This window comes from Cyprinodon tularosa, unplaced genomic scaffold (assembly GCF_016077235.1).
Source record: "Cyprinodon tularosa strain WSP-4 unplaced genomic scaffold, ASM1607723v1 ctg714, whole genome shotgun sequence".
NCBI lineage: Eukaryota > Metazoa > Chordata > Actinopteri > Cyprinodontiformes > Cyprinodontidae > Cyprinodon > Cyprinodon tularosa.
Window position 1 is genome coordinate 419,297 of NW_024039468.1, and position 20,360 is coordinate 439,656.

Here is a 20,360-nt window from a genome sequence, read left to right on the forward strand (position 1 = left end):
GGCGGCAGCTAAATGCTAGGCGATGGGTAGCAGCCAAAACGTTGCAATTTCACATAATCCTGACGAGATCCGAAAACCCGTAGCAAAAACTAGCAAGCGGGTGATTATGTATGTTCACTAAGTAAATATTATGTAAATAAACCCTAGACTTCTCCCTATAAATGTAATCAAAACCCATTTAAATGCAGAAACTGATTGAAATTATTGATTTTCCCACTAAAAGTTAGAGAAATCTCATCCATGTTTATACCAAAACGTTTCAGTTTCACATTATCTTGAAAAATCTTTGCAAGAAACGAACAAGCAAGTGAATATGTACATTCCCTGAGTAAATATTCTGGCAACAAACTATACATTTCTCACTAGAAATGTAATCAAAACTCATTTTAATGCAAAAACAAACTCAAGTTATTAATCTTTCCACAAAAAAAATGAGCAAATGTCGGCCATCTATATATATTTTTTTCTTCTCCCAGCTGGAATCTTGAAAGTCACGTGACTAGGACGTAAAACAATAGAAAGCGTATAGGCAGAAGAAATGTAACAGTACCACAAAAAAGATGGCCATTAATGTACCTCCACTACGTTTTGCAGTGTGGACCAACGTAGTGGGGTTACATTTTCCCATGAGACTGGGTTGAACCAGCTGATTGCATCGACTCATTGACTCTTCAGCAATCCCTCACACTAAGCATGCTTGTAGCGACAGTGGAGAGGAAAAACTCCCTTTGAACAGGAAGAAACCTCCAGCAGAACCAGGCTCAGTGTGAGCGGCCATCTGCTGAGGCTGACTGGGGTTCAAGGAGACAGAAGCAGACATAGAAAAAGAAGCATAGATACAAAAGGCAACTGTCAACCAGCTCCACAGGCGGCCCCGTCCAGGAAACGCACAGCCAGGCAGACGAGCTCCGAGCCAGCTCCCATGTCAGAGGATGAAGAGAGCACATCCAGTTAGTCACAGTCAGAGAAACAGGACTACACTGAAAAACAGGCCAAGCTCCAACATCTAGAAACAAAGGTGTTGATGGCAGCAGCACAGCTGATATTTCTCTCCAGGATGGAGTCACAGCCAAACAGGAACAGACCAGATGAAGCTACTCTGAGAAAAAGCAGAGAGAGCAGAACGTTAGAGATTGAACTAACAGATTCTGCAGAGTGGGACAATAGAGATAGAATGAAGCAGAATGATGAAAAAGGGGTCCCTATGTCCTCCAGCAGTCTAAGCCTATAGCAGCAGAACTATAGAGATAGCTCAGGATAACCTGTTAAAATGTATGTATCTATATAATGGGTCTGTTTCATGTTTGGCTTCTCAGTTCAGAGGGCCCCTCTGCCTGTCTTTGCCTAGGACCCCAAATTTTCTAAATCTGCCCCTGATCGCACCCGGAGATGGAATTCTATTTGGCTTAAAAAAAGAACAATCAGGATGGACCTGAGGTGAAAAAAAACTTTATTTCATTAAGTTAAAATGTGTTTTGCTTATTTTTTTGACTTTGCACCTTGAAGTTGATGATGGCAAATGACTGAATGAATATTTACCATTGCAGAGCATTGCAAAGTGTCAGATTTAACAGTAAAACAAGGGCTAAACACCAGAGCTGGATGTTTTTTGCACTGCAGCCTTCGTTTTATCATCTCTCTATTTTGTGTTTTTATCTTCAGGAAACAAAACTCTGGTCTTTCTGCATGATTAGATAAAACAAGCTTTCACAAGATAACAGGATTGACAACATGTGAAAACTATGTCAAAGTGATTAAGTAACAGGCGTGGCTGTTCTCGGAGAGTGCGGACAAGGAAATTACATAAAATATATGGGTAACAATGCAGTTGATCTAGTTGACAATTTAAAACAGTTTACCCTAGATGTTTTGTTAAAATTCCCCCTTATGTCATGAAATGCATTTTTCAGTTAATGGCCTCTGACGATATGTTAGATATTTATAGCATCTAAGTAGCTGGGCCACCTGACATGCAAAAAACAAAACAGGAGTGGCAAGGAACGCAGAAATGAAATACATGACGTATATGGGTAAGGAAGATATAATGTAACAGTGGAAAATTAATATGAAATTTAAGAAAGAGCTCCAACCTGACATAACCATTGCTTCGGCTTTAAGGGCCCGACTAGGGAAGCTAATCTTTTATAAAAGTTCAATGGTTGTCAGATGTTTAGATATTTATATTATTAGGGTAAAAGTGGCTCAGGAGGGGGGGGATCCTGTGACCCATGGGTCTCCAGTTCAAGTCCTACTTTGTCCGTCTCAGTTGTAGTGTCCTTGGGAAAAACACTTCCTCCACTGAGGGTCTGCTTATTGTTGTACTTCACAGCCATGAGATAAACATGAATATGAATGCAATTGTTAACAATGGTTTGACCATGATTCTTACAGACTATAAGTGTGAGACAGTGGTGCCCCTCACCAAATACATACCCTAAGTGAAATGAAGCCCCCCCTCATCTCCCTCAGACCTCTAACCCTAAAAAAAACAACATTTAATTGCTAAACACTGGAGCACAAATGTACACTTAGATTGGAAAATACCTTTGTTATTTGGCACGGTTATTGCTGTAAATTTAAAAAATAATAGGTAATTTTTTGTTAAGTCATGCCAGGATGGCAATATGATTGGCTAGAAACATGCATTTTGAGAAAAGAAAGGTAAATATTATTAAGTTGTTTAAAAGTTTAGTTAATCGAGATTTGTTTATGTTATTTAAGTTTCTTTCTGCCACTGAGTTTGAAAATGCTTTTGTTTCAGGAAGTTCTTTCATTAATACAATTGACAATAAATTGATCATTAATTTTGATTGATTTAATTTCTTTTTGCGATACTTGCAACCACTAATTTGGTTGGAAGTTTATTTTGGAAGTGTTTGTTTTTGACTGACCTCTTTGATTTGATTTGTTCCTTTATTACAATTCTTAAAAAGCCATATTTGTATTTTTTTGGAAATTCTGTTCATTATTTCTGTAAGTAATACTGTTCCTTGGTTTTCTGTATATATTTAATTTCTTAAGTTTATGAGTGATTTTTCTGTGTTTAATTTAATGTTTTTTTTCAATATTTTGTACTTTTTATAATAAAAAAAAAAACCCTCACAGCTCTCCACATTCTAAATCTATCGTGTATAAAAACATTATTGTATCACAAACTAAATCTAGATAACTTGTTGTTCGCTTATAAGAAAATTCTGTAAAATTAAAAAAATATCCACTGGACTTGGTTTCCAAGATTTGAAGACGTTTCGCCACCTCTCCAGGAAGCTTTCTCAATTCAAATGTCTGGATCCGCAGTGAGTGAGAAAAGTCCAGTCAGCAGGGAATGATCAATGTATCATTATCTATACTAGCTTTTTCTACGTCAACTTTTGTCTCCCTGAACCCCAGTCTGTTAGGAATCCAGTTTGTGTGAGTTGTTTTTTGTTTTTCTCCGCCACCAGAGGGCGCCTGGTTCTCGTCTGCCTTCTCACACACCTGCGGATGGTTGCCTCATTACCGGAGGACTCTTAAGCTGCTGACTGCCACTACCTCGACGCCAGAGTGTTTGCCAGTTTTGGGTACTCTAGCCAAGCTGAGTTTTGCTGAGTCAAACTGAGTTTTTGTCACCTGAATCTTAAAGCTGAAGTCTGTAAGTTTTTAAAAATCACTTTTTTGTCATATTGGCTAAAACTGTCCCTATGCCCAGACAGCAGTACATGTGATATGTAACCTGTGAAAAAAACTGCTTCAATTGGTACCGCCTACTGCCTGTATTTCAATCTGGAAAGAATAATTCGGGACGAGTCAAAACAACCAATCACAGCCAGAGGAGCGTCTGATGGAGTGTCAATCACAGCTCCCCCCCTCACCGCTTAACCTGCCACAGCGCCCGGCTGCCGTAGTCAGGAGGACGCGCGTGGAAGTCATGGCGGAGCGACAGCCACCAGCGAAAGAGAAACTGCCCTTACTGCCCCTGCCGACAACTGCTTACACAGCAAACTTCGGTATAACCAGCATCTTATATCTAGCTGCTTGGAGGTGAGTGTTATCGCTCTTACCGGTTCACACTCCATGCCGCGTACGCTGCTTGGACGCTTCTATCACATGCGGTAGGCGCGCAGGTGCTGTGAGAGGGGTGGAGCTTGGAGGCGGGGCATGAGTGAAGCAGAGAGGGTGGGGGAGTGGCGTGAAACCTGTTTTTCTTCAAATTTTCAGTCGAAGTCTGCTCTCTCCTCAATGTTACAGACTGCAGCTTTAACCTTGTTGTTTTCTTTTGTCTTTGCCCCTCGGCAGGAAGTCATCCTGCAAACTGGTTGTTTTGGACCTTCTCCCCCCTGGAAGGATTGTCTGAGCATCAAACTGAGCTGAGGATTCAAACTGGTGGTTTGGATCTACTTTTTCCCAAGGATAGTTTGGGCTTCTCTCTAAGCAGGGGATTCATCTCCACGTTCAAGTACCGCAGGAAAACTAAGTGGCAGTCAGCTCCTCCGTTCCTCAAGGAAACACCTTAATCTGGGTGTTGTGTCTACCACTAGGTGGTGTACGAGTAGAGAATAAAAAGAGGAGTAGAAGAAGTGATATAGAAAAAAGAAGAAGACCTGATGTTACTGTTTGCTGAACGAGTTCTTAAATAAAGCTGTTAAGAGTTCTTTGCCTACGTGAGCTTCTACCTCGTCCTGGATACTACACATAACAATTGGCGACGATGACGTCTGTACCCATGCCTGCACCGTTCCTACCATGCAGTGGAGAACCTACGGTCCCGTTTTCCATGTGGCGGAAAATGTTTGAGAACTACTTAACGGCTATTCATGCTACTGGCAACTCCTGGTCCGATGCTAGACGTCGTGCTCTACTAATTCATGCACTTGGCTTTGATTACAACGTTTATTTTACACCTTGCCTAATGCCGGCACTTCATATAATGACGCTATGACGGCGTTGGAACTACAGTTTACACCGAAGGTGAACGTTGTCGTGGCGAGACACCAAATTATGACAGAGAACGCAGAGGGCGGATGAGACTGTGTCTCAATAAGTGGCTGCTTTACGTGAGTTGGCTATCCCATGTGCTTATGGAACCATGGAGGACGAGATGCTGCGGGATCAGCTGATTGAGAAGGCGTATGCACCGGAGGTGAGAAACAGGCTTTTACTGGAAGGCTCTTTAACGCTGGACAGCGCTGTCACGCTGGCATGTCAAGTGGAACACGCTCTTCAGTCGTCCAAACTCCTCAGTGGAGCTACAGCTGTTCACACCGTTGCCCAGCGCGGACCTACCCTTGAACATGCTTCTTCTGCTGCACCTGTGTTACTGAAAAAAACGAACTCTGCTTCTATTGGCTGTGTTGTCGGGTTTGTGCACAAAGTTAAAGTACGTGAGGATGCAGTTCCAGTTCAGCAAAAACTTCGCCGCCTTCCATTTGCTGTACGAGACGCAGTGTCGGAGGAACTAGATTTGCTGTTAAAGGAGGGAATTATCGAACGCATTGATGCTTCTCCCTGGATTTCACCTATTGTGGTCACAACGAGGAAAGAGGGCAGACCAAGATTGTGCATTGACTTAAGGGAACCTAATAAAGCTATAGTTGCTGACAGTCACCCTTTGCCCCACATGGATGAGCTTTTAAGTGAGCTCAGAGGTGCCAGTTTTTTCTCCACCATAGACCTGGCATCTGCATACCATCAGCTCCTGCTACATGAGAACAGTAAGGATCTCACAGCTTTTATTACGCACAAGGGGCTTTTCCGTTACTGTCGTGTTCCCTACGGGTTGGCCTCTGCTCCATCTGCATTCCAAAAAATGATGGAAACTGTGCTTAAAGGACTGCCTGGTGTGCACAATTACTTGGATGATGTAATTGTTTCAGGATCTTCCTTATAAGAACATGACAAACGACTGGGTGTTTGTACTGGACTAAATTCTTTAAAAATGGGACAAGGCAGTAGTAAGAAGGAAATGCCAGGTGATGTTAGATGGATGGTGGCGTGTTGTGGTGGTGACCCAAAGTTTGCCAGAAAGTGGATTGAGAAGGAGGACTGGGATGGAAAGTTGAGAGTTGAGCCGCTGACGAAGATTCAGCAGAAGGTGGAGATGAAGTTGGTGTATAAATCAAAAAGAAAACAAGCTAAATCTAAAGCTGGAAGAGTTAAATAAGTGGATTATGCAAGCAAAAAATAGGGAAAGCCAAATACAACAGAAGAAGGATAGAAAGACAGCTACAATTGCTGCTGTAAAAGTTAAAGCTGATGAAGAAACTGTTGTATCCCGTATGCTTCCTCAATATCCTGACCCTAATCAAATTCAAGGGGGTGATGGGGTTCAAGCAGTGGCATCAGCTGCGCAGGAAGGTGGAGATAAACCCCATCACGGTGAATATGAACACAGCCATGCCACTGTTCCTCCTCCAGTAGCCCCACCATCGTGTGGTGATATTGGAGGAGCAGGAGCAGGCCCCCTGTCCGTGTCGTCCTCTGTGGATGGTATGGAACTCAGTGCCCCTGACCCTTGTGGGCATGAGTTGGGAGGATCAGGGGGGGATGTGAAGCTTGATTCGAAGTGTTACAGGGATGATTATCAAGCGGAGGCTTGCAGAAGGGGCCCATCTGCCCCTATTTATCCAAGATTGGCTGAATTAAAAAAACAAGAACAGGACCAAGATCCTGGGGGGTGGCATGTGCTTTTCCGGTGTTGGAGGTGGCCAACCCTCATTGTGGTCAACGCACGGGACCCCAATATTGTGACCCACTGGATTGTTGACCCACTGTTCTTGTGTGTGGGCCATGGACAGATGCAGAGATGCAGACTGCCTGTCAAGGTTTACCCCAGCCAGACAGAACCCAGTTAAATGGTCCGAGGATGTTAAAAATAGATTGAGAAAATTCATGGCAGAAACAGGAAAGCCATGGCCATTGTGTTTGCACTTGGTAAAATTACTCATGAGGATTATTCCAACATCTGATGGTTTGACCCCTTTTGAGATAGTGAATGGGAGACCTTTTGTTCTACCTCTATGGGAAGGACAGTCATGGGCAGAAACAGAACAAGATGACATTGACCCGCTAACTAAATGGATGCTGAAGCTTTTCAGCGACAAAACTGTTCGGAAAACATGTAATCTGCCTAGTGCTCCTTTTGTTTCCCCACAGGAAGGCCTGAAGCCTGGAGACCAAGTGCTGATTAAGATCATCAAAAGGAAAACTTGGAAAGCTCCGAGGTGGGAAGGACCCTATATAGTGCAACTAAAAACCCCCACCGCCGTGAAAATCCAGGAAAGAAACACTTGTATCCACCAGAGTCATTGTAAGATGATTAAAGATTTTCCCCAACAGAAAGTCCAGTCACCTTCACAGGAACCCCATAACTAAGGTACGGATCTGTGGTGAAGTCCAGCTTCAAAGGGGTTTGGTTTTTTAGGACCATTCGTCTCAACGCTGGTGAAAAAAACAACCTAACCCAGTCCTTTAGAGTCCTAGTTAATGGTTGCTTCATTGGAAGAGCTGTTGAAGATGGGAAAACTAACGACGTTCTGCTGCCTGGTGGTGACCGTTGGACTAATGTTCCAAGGGACTCAAACTGATTGTCTGAAACAAAGGAAGAACAGGATGATTTTTGATGGATCCACAGAAAATCATCCATACGGTGCCAATATGTGCTGGCAACATGCAAAACATGTTGCTGAAGATTTGAACAAAACAGACTGTTATGTTTATACTCATATTCCTACTTCTATGAATACAATATGAATTGAAAGATGCTGATGTTTTTTATGTTTAACAGGGGGGAAATGTTAGAGTTATAATTATAAAATTATGCTACATGTGTGTGTTGTGACTCAATCAAGAGGGTCGTAGAATTTTGTGACCTGCATCCTGCTAACCTGTGATTCAATCATTAGGTCATGAGGCAAAGTCACACGGTTGCATCCTGCTGTGATTCAATCAAGAGGAGCATTTTGTCCTATGACCCAATCAATTGCCTTGTCTGAAGAACACTGTTCTGTAACCCAACCCATGTGTTATGATCTGCTAATAAAAGGCTTCTGCTGAGGAGACAGAGAGAAGAGAGAGGCCAGATGTAGCTGAACGTGACTCTCTCCTCTTGGAGGAGCCAAAGAACCCTATTCTGTGTGGACTCAGTTTCTTTATCATAAACCTACAATTTTCAACGTAACAAGGGGAACCCTGATTACATAGTCACTGATAATGGGCCACAGTTTCTTTCCAGCTCTTTTGCAGATTTTCTCAAAGAGAGGGGAATATCTCATCTTCGTACAAGTGTGTACCATCCACAGTGCAATGGTGCTGTTGAAAGATGGAACAGAGTTCTTAAGGAGACAATACTAACCTAGGAACACATGCAGAAAGACTGGAAAACCACAGTGACTGATTTCTTACAGAACTACAGAGCAACACCACATAACACAACTGGAGTATCTCCATCAGAACTACTGCACAACAGGAGGATGAAAACAAAAGTGAATGTCTTTCCAGATTCAGAAAAAAGCAGGATTGGCACTACAGTACGAGAAACAGTTAAACAGAAACAAGAAAAGTCTAAACAATACACGGACAAGCGCCGTGGAGCCAAGACACCAACATTCAAACCTGGAGATATGGTGAGGGTAAAAAGACCCCATCATGTTCGCAAAGGCTCATCTAGATTTACTCCACCGCTGTGTGTTGAAAAGCAGATTGGAGAAAGTATGTATGTACTCAGTGACAATAAAAGGTGGAATGCTGCCAGACTTTCACGATACTCTGCAGGTATTCTGTTGGGTTTTAATCCAGAAAAATGTGAGTTTAAAAGTGTGTTGTTCTTCGTTTCTATAAGAGACGAGGCGTGTATGCTTGTTCTGTATATTTATTTAGAACTTCACAGAACCATCCAGTAGCAAGCTACATCCCGAACCGCAGCCCGCTCTGACCTCCAACCCGTGACGCCATGCCCTGTTGCATGCTGGGTATTGGAGTTCAAGAGCTTTCCAGCTCATAACATCACATCCCTTCTCCTATAAGAAATAATATTTAACCTATAAGAAAAAACTATTTTCTGTAAACAACTTTTCACTTTAAACCATTTTTTTTTTTTTTTTTTTTTTTTTTTTTACAAACGTTATCAAGTGCCTCTATGCATCCAAACACTAACTTGAAACAGTATCAACATTAACTTCTATCATTCCAACATTTCAGCTGTTCCTTTTCCTGCAAATATGACACAAACATAAAGTCTTTAAAGTAAGTTGCACTACCAAAGCAAGCCCTCAGCAACTCTCAATTAACCTCTTAGGAGGGTGAATCTGTCTCTTAGGCCTAGCCAGCCTTTCAGGAGTTGCTGATGTAGACACATGGGAAGGTGTCACATCCGCAGGTGATGCAGATGCTGCCGTCAGTCCACTGCTAACCAACCCTCCTGATTCTGCTGGGTCCTGCTGGTCCATCTCCTGAGCTGCCATGTCAGTTCCAGTCGTCTGTAGTTGAAGATCTGTGCGATTCCTCCATAGAGACGTTCCATTCTCCACTTGAATCCTGAAGGAGCGTGGTGCAACTTCCTCCTCCACCCGCCCTTTTTTTCTCCAGGTGCCGGTAGAGATGTCCCTGAGACGCACCGTATCTCCAAGCTTCAGTATTGGAAGATGTTTTGCCATCCGATCATGCAGCTTTTTTTGTTTTGCTTTTTGTTCCTCCTTCAGCTGTGTAACTTTGTGCGCACCTTTGGGTGTCAGCAGGTCTTCATTCACCGGAAGGTTGGAACGAATGCGTCGACCCATCAGCATTTGTGCTGGTGATAGTCCGTTCTGAAGAGGTGCACTTCTGTAGATCAGCAGGCTTTTTTGAAAGTCGTCTCTGTCCTGTGCTTTTTTCATCATGTTTTTTATTATTTTCACTGAACCCTCAGCCAAGCCATTAGACCTTGGGTAGTTTGGACTCGATGTTTTGTGCTGAAAACCCCATTCTTCAGCAAAGGCCTCAAACTCACAGCTGGTAAATTGGGGCCCATTGTCTGAAAAAAGTTCACATGGAATGCCGTGTCTGGCAAAGACAGTCTTTAGGAAGCTGATAACTGCCTTGCTTGACGTTGACTGCAGCGCTCCGACTTCTGGGTAGTTGGAAAAGTAGTCAGTGACCAGGATGTAACTTTTTCCATCACAGTCAAACAGGTCAGTACCCACCTTGTAGTAAGGTCTGTGGGGCACCGGGTGAGTCATCAACGGCTCTGCTTGTTGTTTTGGCCTGTGTATGCGGCAAAGATCACATGATGCTGTTGTCCGGCTGATATCATGGTTGATTCTCGGCCAATACATTACTTCTCTTGCCCGACGTTTACACTTGACCTCTCCCAGATGACCTTCGTGTATCTTTTGGAGCATTTGCTTCCGTAGAGAGGATGGAATTACGAATTTGCTCCCCTTCATCACTATGTCGTCCACCACAGTGAGCTCTGCTCTGCAGTTCCAGTAGTCTTGTACTGTTATGGGGCAATCCTTTCTGTTTTCTGGCCATCCTGTCTGAATTGTAATCTTGAGTTCTTTCAGTACTTCATCTGCACTAGTCTCTCTCCGTATTTGCTCTGTTCTGTCACCCGTTATTGGCAACGACGACACGACCATGTCCACGTATGCTTGAATCTCTGCACTCTTTTCGCTGTCTGCACTTTCCTCCTTATCCACTGCCCTGGACAAGGTGTCGGCGGTGTACATGTATTTACCCTGCGTGTATAACATGTGCACGTCGTACTTATGTAGCCTGATAAGCATTCGCTGTATCCGTAACGGACAGTCGTTCAGCGGCTTAGACATGATGGACACCAAAGGTTTGTGGTCAGTTTCCACTTCATATACATATACTTCATGTCCATATACATATTGGTGGAAACGCTCACAGGCATATAAGCTTGCTAACAGCTCTTTTTCTATCTGTGCGTACCTGGATTCTGCACTGGTCATGGCTCGAGATGCATAGGCGACCGGAAGCCACTGCCCATCATGTTGTTGTAGCAGCACAGCTCCAAGGCCAAACTGTGACGCATCTGCCGAGATCCTAGTGCTTCTCTCTGGGTCGTAGAACTGTAACACAGGTTCCTGTGTCAAAATCTTTTTCAGCTTCAGAAAACATTGTTCCTGCTCATGGGACCAGACCCATTCATTCCTTTGTTCAAGAAGAATTCTGAGAGGTGCTGACTGCGCTGACAGTTGTGGGACAAATTTAGCCAGATAGGTAACCATGCCTAGAAATCGTCTGACTTCATCTTTGTTTTTTGGTGTTTCCATGTTGTTGATTGCTGATGTTTTTCTTGGGTCAGGCTTAACTCCCTCTTCACTGACAACGTCTCCCATAAATGTAAGCGTTTTAACTCCAAACTCACATTTGTCTTTGTTAAGCTTCAGATTCACTTCTCTTGTTTTGTCAAGAACTTGTCTCAGCCTTTCGTCATGTTCTGCACGAGTAGACCCCCAGACTATGATGTCATCCATCATTGTTTCTACCCCTGGTATATGCTCAAAAATCATGTGAATAGTCTTATGGTAGACTTCAGGTGCTGATAGGATACCATACGGCAGACGAAGAAACCTGTACCTGCCCTCAGGTGTGTTGAACGTGCACAGCCTTGAGCTCTCCTCATCTAGCCTTAGCTGCCAGAAACCTGATGAAGCATCCAGTTTACTGAACCATTTAGCTCCAGCAAACTGTGCCATGATTTCTTCTCTGGTTGGTAACTTAAAATGTTCTCTTTTGATTGCTTTGTTTAAATCTCTTGGATCCAGGCAAGTTCTCAAAGCACCTGTTTTCTTTTGCACAACGACCAGCGAGCTTACCCATTCAGTTGGCTCATCTATTTTCTTGATGACTCCCAGTTTTTCCATGCGCACCAGTTCTTCTTTCAGTTTGTTCCGGAGTGCAAACGGGATCTTCCTGCACGGATGTACAACAGGAGACACGCTTTTATCCACACATATTTTATGTTCTCCAGGTAAACATCCAAGTCCCTCAAAACAGTCTTTATATTCCTCCATGAGTGAGTCATGGTCATTCACAGTACCTGGCGACGTCACTACAAACACTCTTTTGACGAGATTGAGCTTTGTACATGTCTTTAGTCCTAGGACTGGTTGCACATTTGCATCCACAATTAGCAGCTGCGCCTGTATCTGCTGACCTTTGTGTTGAAAGGTTGCGATGCACCCACCTTTAACAGGTATGCGTTCTCCAGTGTATCCTGTCACTTTTGTTTTTATGGGATGAATTTTGCTTTTTACAGTCATAATTTTATAATCCTCCCATGATAACAGGTTTACATGTGCACCTGTGTCTAACTTGAATGGTATAACTGTCTCATTTACTTTGATTGGCATTATCCATTCCTCGTTTTCTGTTGCACATGCTTGTACCACATCCACTATGAACTCACTATCATCCTCGTCTTCTTCATCAACTGCGTGAACCTTCTTCTTTGCGGCAGCTTTGCAACATCTTGCATAATGATTGCTTTTCCCACAGTTGTTACAGGATTTTCCATATGCTGGACAAGATTTTGGTTTGTGAGTGCCTGCACATTTACCACATTTAAATTCTGCAGATTTCTCTTTCTGTTTGGTAAATGTCTTTTTTCTCATCTGCTCTTTATGCACTGCATGCACTGTTGTTTCATCTCTCCGTAGCTCTTTTGCTTGTGCTCGTGTAGTTTCTGCTGCCCTACACATAGTGACACACTTATCTAATGTTAGTCCAGTTTCTCTGAGCAGTCTTTCTCTAAGTGCATTATCCACAGTGCCACAAACAATCCTGTCTCTCACTAACGAGTCCCTCAGATTGCCAAATTCATATGTTTTACTTAATGTGTGAAGCTCTGCTAAGTACTGATCAAAAGGAAGTCCATGTTTCTGGTTATGAGTGAAAAACTTGTACCTCTCAAAGGTCACGTTCTGCTTAGGCACAAAATATTCTTCAAACTTTTCCATTAGCTGTGCTAACGTGATATTAGCTTCGTCCAGCTGGAAACTGTTATATATGTCCAAAGCATCTTCTCCCATCACATGCAAAAGTATGTTGGCTTTTAGCTTCTCATCCTCAGCTCCTGCACCGCTTGCTGTTAGATATGTTAAATCTTTGCTTGAAACGTTTCCAGTTATCAGCAAGATTACCAGTCAATTGCATAGCAGTGGGTGGACTTAGCTTATCCATGACGTCGGGGTATCGAGACTTCCACCACCCTCTCTCTGCGGTAGCTGTCCTCCAATTCAGGTACTAGATCCTTTTTTTTTTTTTTTTCAGTCCGTACCTCGTCCCCTTGCTTCACTTCCACTGCTTGCAGCCACTACACGCCTTCGTGGAGAAGAAAAAGAAGAAAAAAAAAGAAAAACTGCCGCAGCCTGTTGCGCTGCGAGCTTTTGCTCTCTTTTTCTTTTTATCTTTCTACCGTGTGGCTCCCCCGTGGCAAATCTTCATTCCGCGACTGCCAACGGCCACTTCTGACACCATGTGTTGTTCTTCGTTTCTATAAGAGACGAGGCGTGTATGCTTGTTCTGTATATTTATTTAGAACTTCACAGAACCATCCAGTAGCAAGCTACATCCCGAACCGCAGCCCGCTCTGACCTCCAACCCGTGACGCCATGCCCTGTTGCATGCTGGGTATTGGAGTTCAAGAGCTTTCCAGCTCATAACATCACAAAAAGATTAAAAGGAAATGATCAACACAGAGACAGGGTTTTGTGACGTCAACGTCTGCCGGGTGGAGAGAAGCTGCTGGCTCGGAAAACCAGCACCTTCTCACACAGATCCCTTCAAAGCAAAGCCTTTTATTAACAGTTTACAACATCAAACAGGCGGGCCTAAAACAGAAGAGCCAGTAATGATTGTCTGAGAGGATGCAGGTAACAAGATAGTGTGAATTGACCAACTGGCTGGATGGAAGTCACACAACCGTGTGATTCTGACTGGAGGTCATAAAAGTTTATGACCCTTCTGGTTGATTCACAGGATAGACATGTAGCATCCTCTTTCTTTCAATGTTTCATATGTCCACACAATAATTTTATAATTATCACTCTAACATATTCCATGTAAAACAACAGAACCAGAGGAAAGTGACCTATTGGTTCAAAGGAAAAGTGTTAAAACTGCTGCTTCTCATGGTACAAAATGTTCAAATACTTGGATTTTATATCTCAATGGTTATTTTGGTAATTCTGTTTCTTAGTAACTCCAAATGTTAAAGTACAGGGTTGCTAAATATATTTGATTGGTTTTGTTGCTTAGTTAAGTAACCACCTACTTTGATTTCAGCTAAAGTTATACTTATTACATAAAAAATGTTAAATAAGGTTAATGTTCAGTGTTATGCTACACGGGTACGAGTAGAGAATAAAAAGAGGAGTAGAAGAAGTGATATAGAAAAAAGAAGAAGACCTGATGTTACTGTTTGCTGAACGAGTTCTTAAATAAAGCTGTTAAGAGTTCTTTGCCTACGTGAGCTTCTACCTCGTCCTGGATACTACACATAACACTGGGTAAACCCTGTCCGCCCTCCAACGAACAAGTCTATTACTGGAACAACCCACAACGACTGGATTCCACGTAAACACCTTTTTCTGGAAACGTGAATCCTGTTGCCTTTATTCCCTTCTTCAAATCAAAGACACAAATTTCCCACTGAGCCTGAACTAACCGCAGTCCCGGTTTGACAGTGTTCAGAGCAGCACTGGACTCCTCTCTACCAACTCACAATAAAACCTGTAAAACTTTTCCCTGGACTCTCTGTTTGGTTTTCTGCACGTGGGTCAGATTTTTAGATAAAATCATGACATAGTGAGCCTCAGCAGGTGGCCGCTCACACTGAGCCTGGTTCTGCTGGAGGTTTCTTCCTGTTCAAAGGGAGTTTTTCCTCTCCACTATCGCTACAAGCATGCTTAGTGTGAGGGATTGCTGAAGAGTCAATGAGTCGATGCAATCAGCTGGTTTTCCTTAGATGGAAAACTTTGAATCAATCTTACTGGATGATCTGGTGAACTGGAAAGTGTCTTTAGATGACGTGTTGTGAATTGGCGCTATAGAAATAAACTGAATAGAATTAAATTGATATTTTAGTTTTTTTTTTTACGTATATCTAAAATGATAAAAGCTATGAGTTATAAACGTTTAGGGCCAACAACACTGCCTTGAGGGATCTCTTAGTTCATTCAGAAATGTATAAACATCCACACCTTAAGCTCTCTGCGGGTTTATTCTTAGATTTTGGACGTGTAAAGTGACGATCTCACTGAGAAGTGAGGAAGGGATGAGCTCGGGAAATCTGTTGGCATGGCATCGAAAAATTTCAAGGCATGAAGACAAAATAGATGAAACCAAGCAGCCAGAGAGAGAGAAAAAAATCCCAGAAGTAAAAAAAAACTCTGCTGCTGACAAGTGGGTGTCAGAGAAGAGCAGCGCATTTTCTCCCTGAGGTAATCGGCCAACGGCAACTCTGCTACATGAGTCATGACTCTCGGTTCACAAAGGGAGCTGCAAATATAGGAACCCCTCTGTGTAGTCTAAAATGCTGGATATGAGAGAAAATTTATATATTTGTGTAGATTTTCTTCTTGTTCATTTGTAGTTTTTACAAACATGTGGTTAGACTTTTCCCCCTCCCATCTGAGTGTGCCAACAATCAATTTAGTTGTTTAGAATGTATGGGATGCCAATACAGCCAATGCATCTACGTCTGGATTGTGAAATGCTTGTTGCACAGTTTTACAAATACATTATCATTTACATGAATTTGTGAAATAACTTCAAAGATTTAATTCTCTCAAATCTAACTTTAAAGAATGGTAAGATAAATGACAGGAATAATTATGTAAAAAAAAACATAAAACAAAGTTTTAATATTGAAATATATTTTATTAAACGAGAAAAGTTTACAAATGAATAATTGCCCTTTTGGGGTGCTGTTGGACGTATAACTGACTTAAAACACAAAGATGGCGGGCATGCTTATTTCAAAATCCTAATTTTAAAGTGAACTTATAACTAAGATTTTCAATAAATAGAGTAGAGAGAAAATAGAGTATGAGGTATTACGTGCAAGTAAAAAAAAACATGCATCCATTCATCCATCTTCTCCCGCTTATCCTTCATGGTCAGAGGGGGCTGATGGGTTTATGCAGCAGTCTGTGGTTGAAAATCCTGCATGAAATGGAAGAACATGCAATCCCCATGCAGAAACAGGGGTACAAACAGACAAAATCATTTAAACAGTGTTTAAATACCTTATTTTTGATGTATTACCTTTTATTACTCTATATCTTGTTATATGTAACACAGAACTGGAGTCTTATATTCTTTTAGGTTTCAGGCATATTTGTTTTGATCAATTGAGATCTATTGAAAAGTTTTATTTCTGAATTGCATTTTCTATCGCTTTTAGAAAACAATTACATGTTTTCTTTGCATGCACTCGATTAAATCGCTGAAGAGCCAGTTGGCAGAGAGGGGGTTGCAGAGCAGAGGATAGAGTTCTGACAGCTGCCCCATGAGCCAAACCTGCATCCTTTTTCTCCGGTTATCATGTTCAGAGGAAACATGGACATTGGTTCCTCATGTTTTATGGCACAACATATCCCCCTTTATGTCCAGTCTTTATTGGTTAGACTTGCTGCTGCTTTTCACCGGTCTCTTCAGGAGTTACAGTGTTTTCTTTTATGTTTGGCAGATTAACCAGTTGTGAATATTGGCCGGGTCCAGTACACATCTGACCACTCAGGGACTGTTTTTGTCTTGTTGTCATCCAAGCTGTTCTCAGTGACAACTTTAGCTCTGGGGGAGGTTTAAAAACTTAGTGCACCTCTGTTAGAGCAGAGCAGGCTGAGTAGGACGCAGGAGTGAACCTCTCTCTTCTCATTCTTGCAAGAATTGCATAATTAAAGTGCCACTGTGTTTAAGCCGGGCATACAGTGTGCAATATTATCAATCGTTACACGCAGCCACATGCATGATGTTTGTGCTCACACTGTAGGTCCAAAAACAAGATGTCTGCTCAGCGCCGAAAGATGGGGCTGGTCAGACTCGTCAATCTGTGAGAAGAAGAAGAACTCCCTTGTTTGCACATGCGCAGTGCTCAAGGTGATGGTAAATCGGCTCGTAGCTTTACTTCAACGGCAGAATTTACCCACCAACACCTTACGATGGCCGACCGAATTTTAAACATCATTGACGTGACTCGGCCTGATCAAACAATCCTCGCACGACTGGAGAATCGTCCCAAAATGGGGAAAAAATCGTACAGTGTATGCCTGGCTTTAGGTACAAATTTTATGTTTTCATTTACAGTTCAAATGACTTTATCTAAATACACATTTATTTAAATATATCTATTTAATAAGCCCTGAGATTTAAGTGTTAAATAAATTCTTCCAGTAAGTCACTTCCATCCATCTGTATGTTTGTGCTGCTGGTTCTCCAGAACTGCCTCCAATGATTTCTATTTCAACTCAGGTTTTCAAAGAACTTTTCTGGGATTATCTTCAGTGGCGTTTCATTCAGCGTGTTGAAATATGGGAAGAGTTTCTCTGTAAATGTATAGGAGAAGGTGTGAATGAGTGTGTTGGTATCAAGGTCAAGGAACAGCAGCTTTCCTCTGTTCCAGTCCAAAAGGACTCTAATCCTGCTTAGCTTTGCGACTGGAGACAGAACAAGGGAAGGTTCTGATAGGGCCCGAGCGACATATTCCCCATCCAGGCACCCTATTCTCCACAGACGGGTCGGATGAATTCCTTTCCTCTGGACTCCCTGTGAAGCGACGCCCACAAACCAGTCTGTGTTTTCTCCAACATCAACGTCCCAGCTGTAGATTCCTGACATGAAGCCCTCAGAGCCCAGGACGATGCGGAAGAAGTCGAACCTCTCTGGGTTGTCCGGGAGGTTCTGTTTCTGTCCGCATCTCAGCATGGTCAGATCCTCGGACAGGATGAGCTCAAAGTTGGCCGTGTTCGGGTCCAGAACCACAGGAGTGTAGGACACCAGATGTTTCATCTTGCTCCAGATGTTGAAGGGGAGGTTTCCCAGGTGTTTGGCCACATCTATCAGGGCCCCTGAGACGGGCTGCGGGTCGTCCAGCAGGGGGCGCTGTCGGAGAGTTTGCACAGCAGTCTTGAATTTCAGCAGCAACAAAGCATCCTCAGCTTTCAGCATTCCTTCTGTTTCATTGATGCTCCTGGAAAGAGCAGCAATCTCTTTATTGAGGGCATCAATCTTTAGGTTTAACGTCTGGATCTTCTTGCTTTCTTCTGTCCTCAGAGCAGCAATCCTGGTGTCTTCTTCCCTCTGGAGAAACAGACGTAGCTTCCTGAACTGCTCCCTGATCCGTCCCTCCGTCTGTTCAGCCTGGAGCTTAACGTGCTTCACCGTCTCATTCAGGTTTCCTTTCTCCTCTCTGAAGACCTTCAGCTTCTGCTGTAGGGGCCCCAGGGCCTTTCTGAGCACTTTCTTCTGCCCCTCAGCAACTTCACTGATTGGTTTGAATCTGTGTCCAGCATGTTCATCTGAATGCTGACAAACGAGACACAAAGGCTCCCTGTGCTCCACGCAGAAGAGTTTGAATTTCTCACCGTGGAGACGGCAGATAACCTCTGGCTTTGGAGCAACTTTTCTATTCTTCTTACAAAGAGGACACTCCAGTATGTCTTTACCATGCAAACAGCTTTCCATGCAGGATCTACAGAAGCTGTGGCTGCAGAACAGGACGCCAGGATCCCTGAAGGTATCCTGGCAGATGGAGCAGCGAAGATCGTCGTCCAAAATCACAGACATCACTGTTTTCAATGATAAACTCTCCTGGGAGGAAATCAGTGATTCATGCATCCACACCACAGCTGGAACAGTGTAGACTGTGAATGGCGTGTTCATAACAAACAGGAGGAAGGACATGCCATCACTGGCTCCACCCCGTTCCATTTCCACGCCATCACAGGGACGGGGTGGAGTGTTTGTCGTGTAATAGAAGTCTTACCTAAAAAGATTCAGGGCCAGGGTTTAAGGACTTTTTTCCCATTATTGTTTCAAGCAAAGAACAGATTTTATAAATGGAAATGTAAACTTAACCCACAGACATACAGTAATCTCTACCTGTCAGTTATGGTGGTGCTGTTTTGCATATAATCATAGTGTTATCGTTGTTAAGTTTAAACAAAAATTAGGGGGAAATATTTAGAAAAAGCCTGAGCTGAAAAATTTAAAGCAAAGCTATTTCCACCTGAAACCACAGAGCGTCACAGGAAATCATTCCTACCTGTGGAATTTATAGAATAATTATCAAGTCTATAAATCCCCTAACTTCATGGCTGTGGTCCCAACTGGTCTGCTATTCCAGAACACAGAGGGGGATTTACCTGTTACAAATCTAGCTCCCCTAGTGGCTTTTTTTTGTATCTCACTTTTACATAACAGTGAAAATACCCTAAAGGTACAGGTGCTGGTCATAAAATTAGAATATCATGAAAAAGTGGATTGATTTCAGTAATTCCATTTAAAAAGTGAAACTTGTATATTATATTCATACATTACATACAAACTCATATATTTCAGATGTTTATTTTGTTTAATTTTGATGATTAAAAATGACAACAAATGAAAATCTCAAATTCATCATATCAGAAAATTAGAATATTACTGAAGACCAATAAAAACAAAGGATTTATAGAAATGTTGGCCAACTGAAAAGTATGAACATGAAAAGTATGAGCATGTACAGCACTCAGTATTTAGTTGGGCCTCCTTTGGCCTGTATTACTGCAGCAATGCGGCGTGGCATGGAGTCGATCAGTCTGTGGCACTGCTCAGGTGTTATGATAGCCCAGGTTGCTCTAATAGTGGCTTTTAGCTCTTCTGAATTGTTGGGTCTGGTGTATTGCATCTTCTTCTTCACAATACCCCATAGATTTTCTATGGGGTTAAGGTCAGGAGAGTTTGCTGGCCAATTAAGAACAGGGATACCATGGTCCTTCAACCAGGTACTGGTAGCTTTGGCACTGTGTGCAGGTGCCAAGTCCTGTTGGAAAATGAAATCTGCATCTCCAAAAAGTTGGTCAGCTGCAGGAAGCATGAAGTGCTCTAAAACTTCCTGGTATGTGGCTGCGTTGACCCTGGACCTCAGAAAACACAATGGACCAACACCAGCAGATGACATGGCACCCCAAACCATCACTGACTGTGGAAACTTTACACTGGACTTCAAGCAACGTGGATGAAGTGCCTCTCTTCTTTTCCTCCAGACTCTGGGACCTTGATTTCCAAAGGAAATGCAAAATTTACTTTCATCAGAGAACATGACTTTGGACCACTCACCAGCAGTCCAGTCCTGTTTCTCTTTAGCCCAGGCAAGACGCTTCTGACGCTGTCTG

The 20,360-nt window shown here is 42.7% G+C and overlaps 1 protein-coding gene across 1 annotated transcript; it reads right to left on the reverse strand.

Annotated features, from left to right (window-relative positions):
* Window positions 1-16,400: 16,400 nt before the first annotated feature.
* Window positions 16,401-18,844, reverse strand: LOC119772537 (nuclear factor 7, ovary-like). Its single transcript, XM_038268997.1, has one exon. The coding sequence runs from the start codon at window positions 18,820-18,822 to the stop codon at window positions 17,449-17,451; it is 1,374 nt and encodes a 457-aa protein (XP_038124925.1). The 5' UTR covers window positions 18,823-18,844; the 3' UTR covers window positions 16,401-17,448.
* Window positions 18,845-20,360: the final 1,516 nt, after the last annotated feature.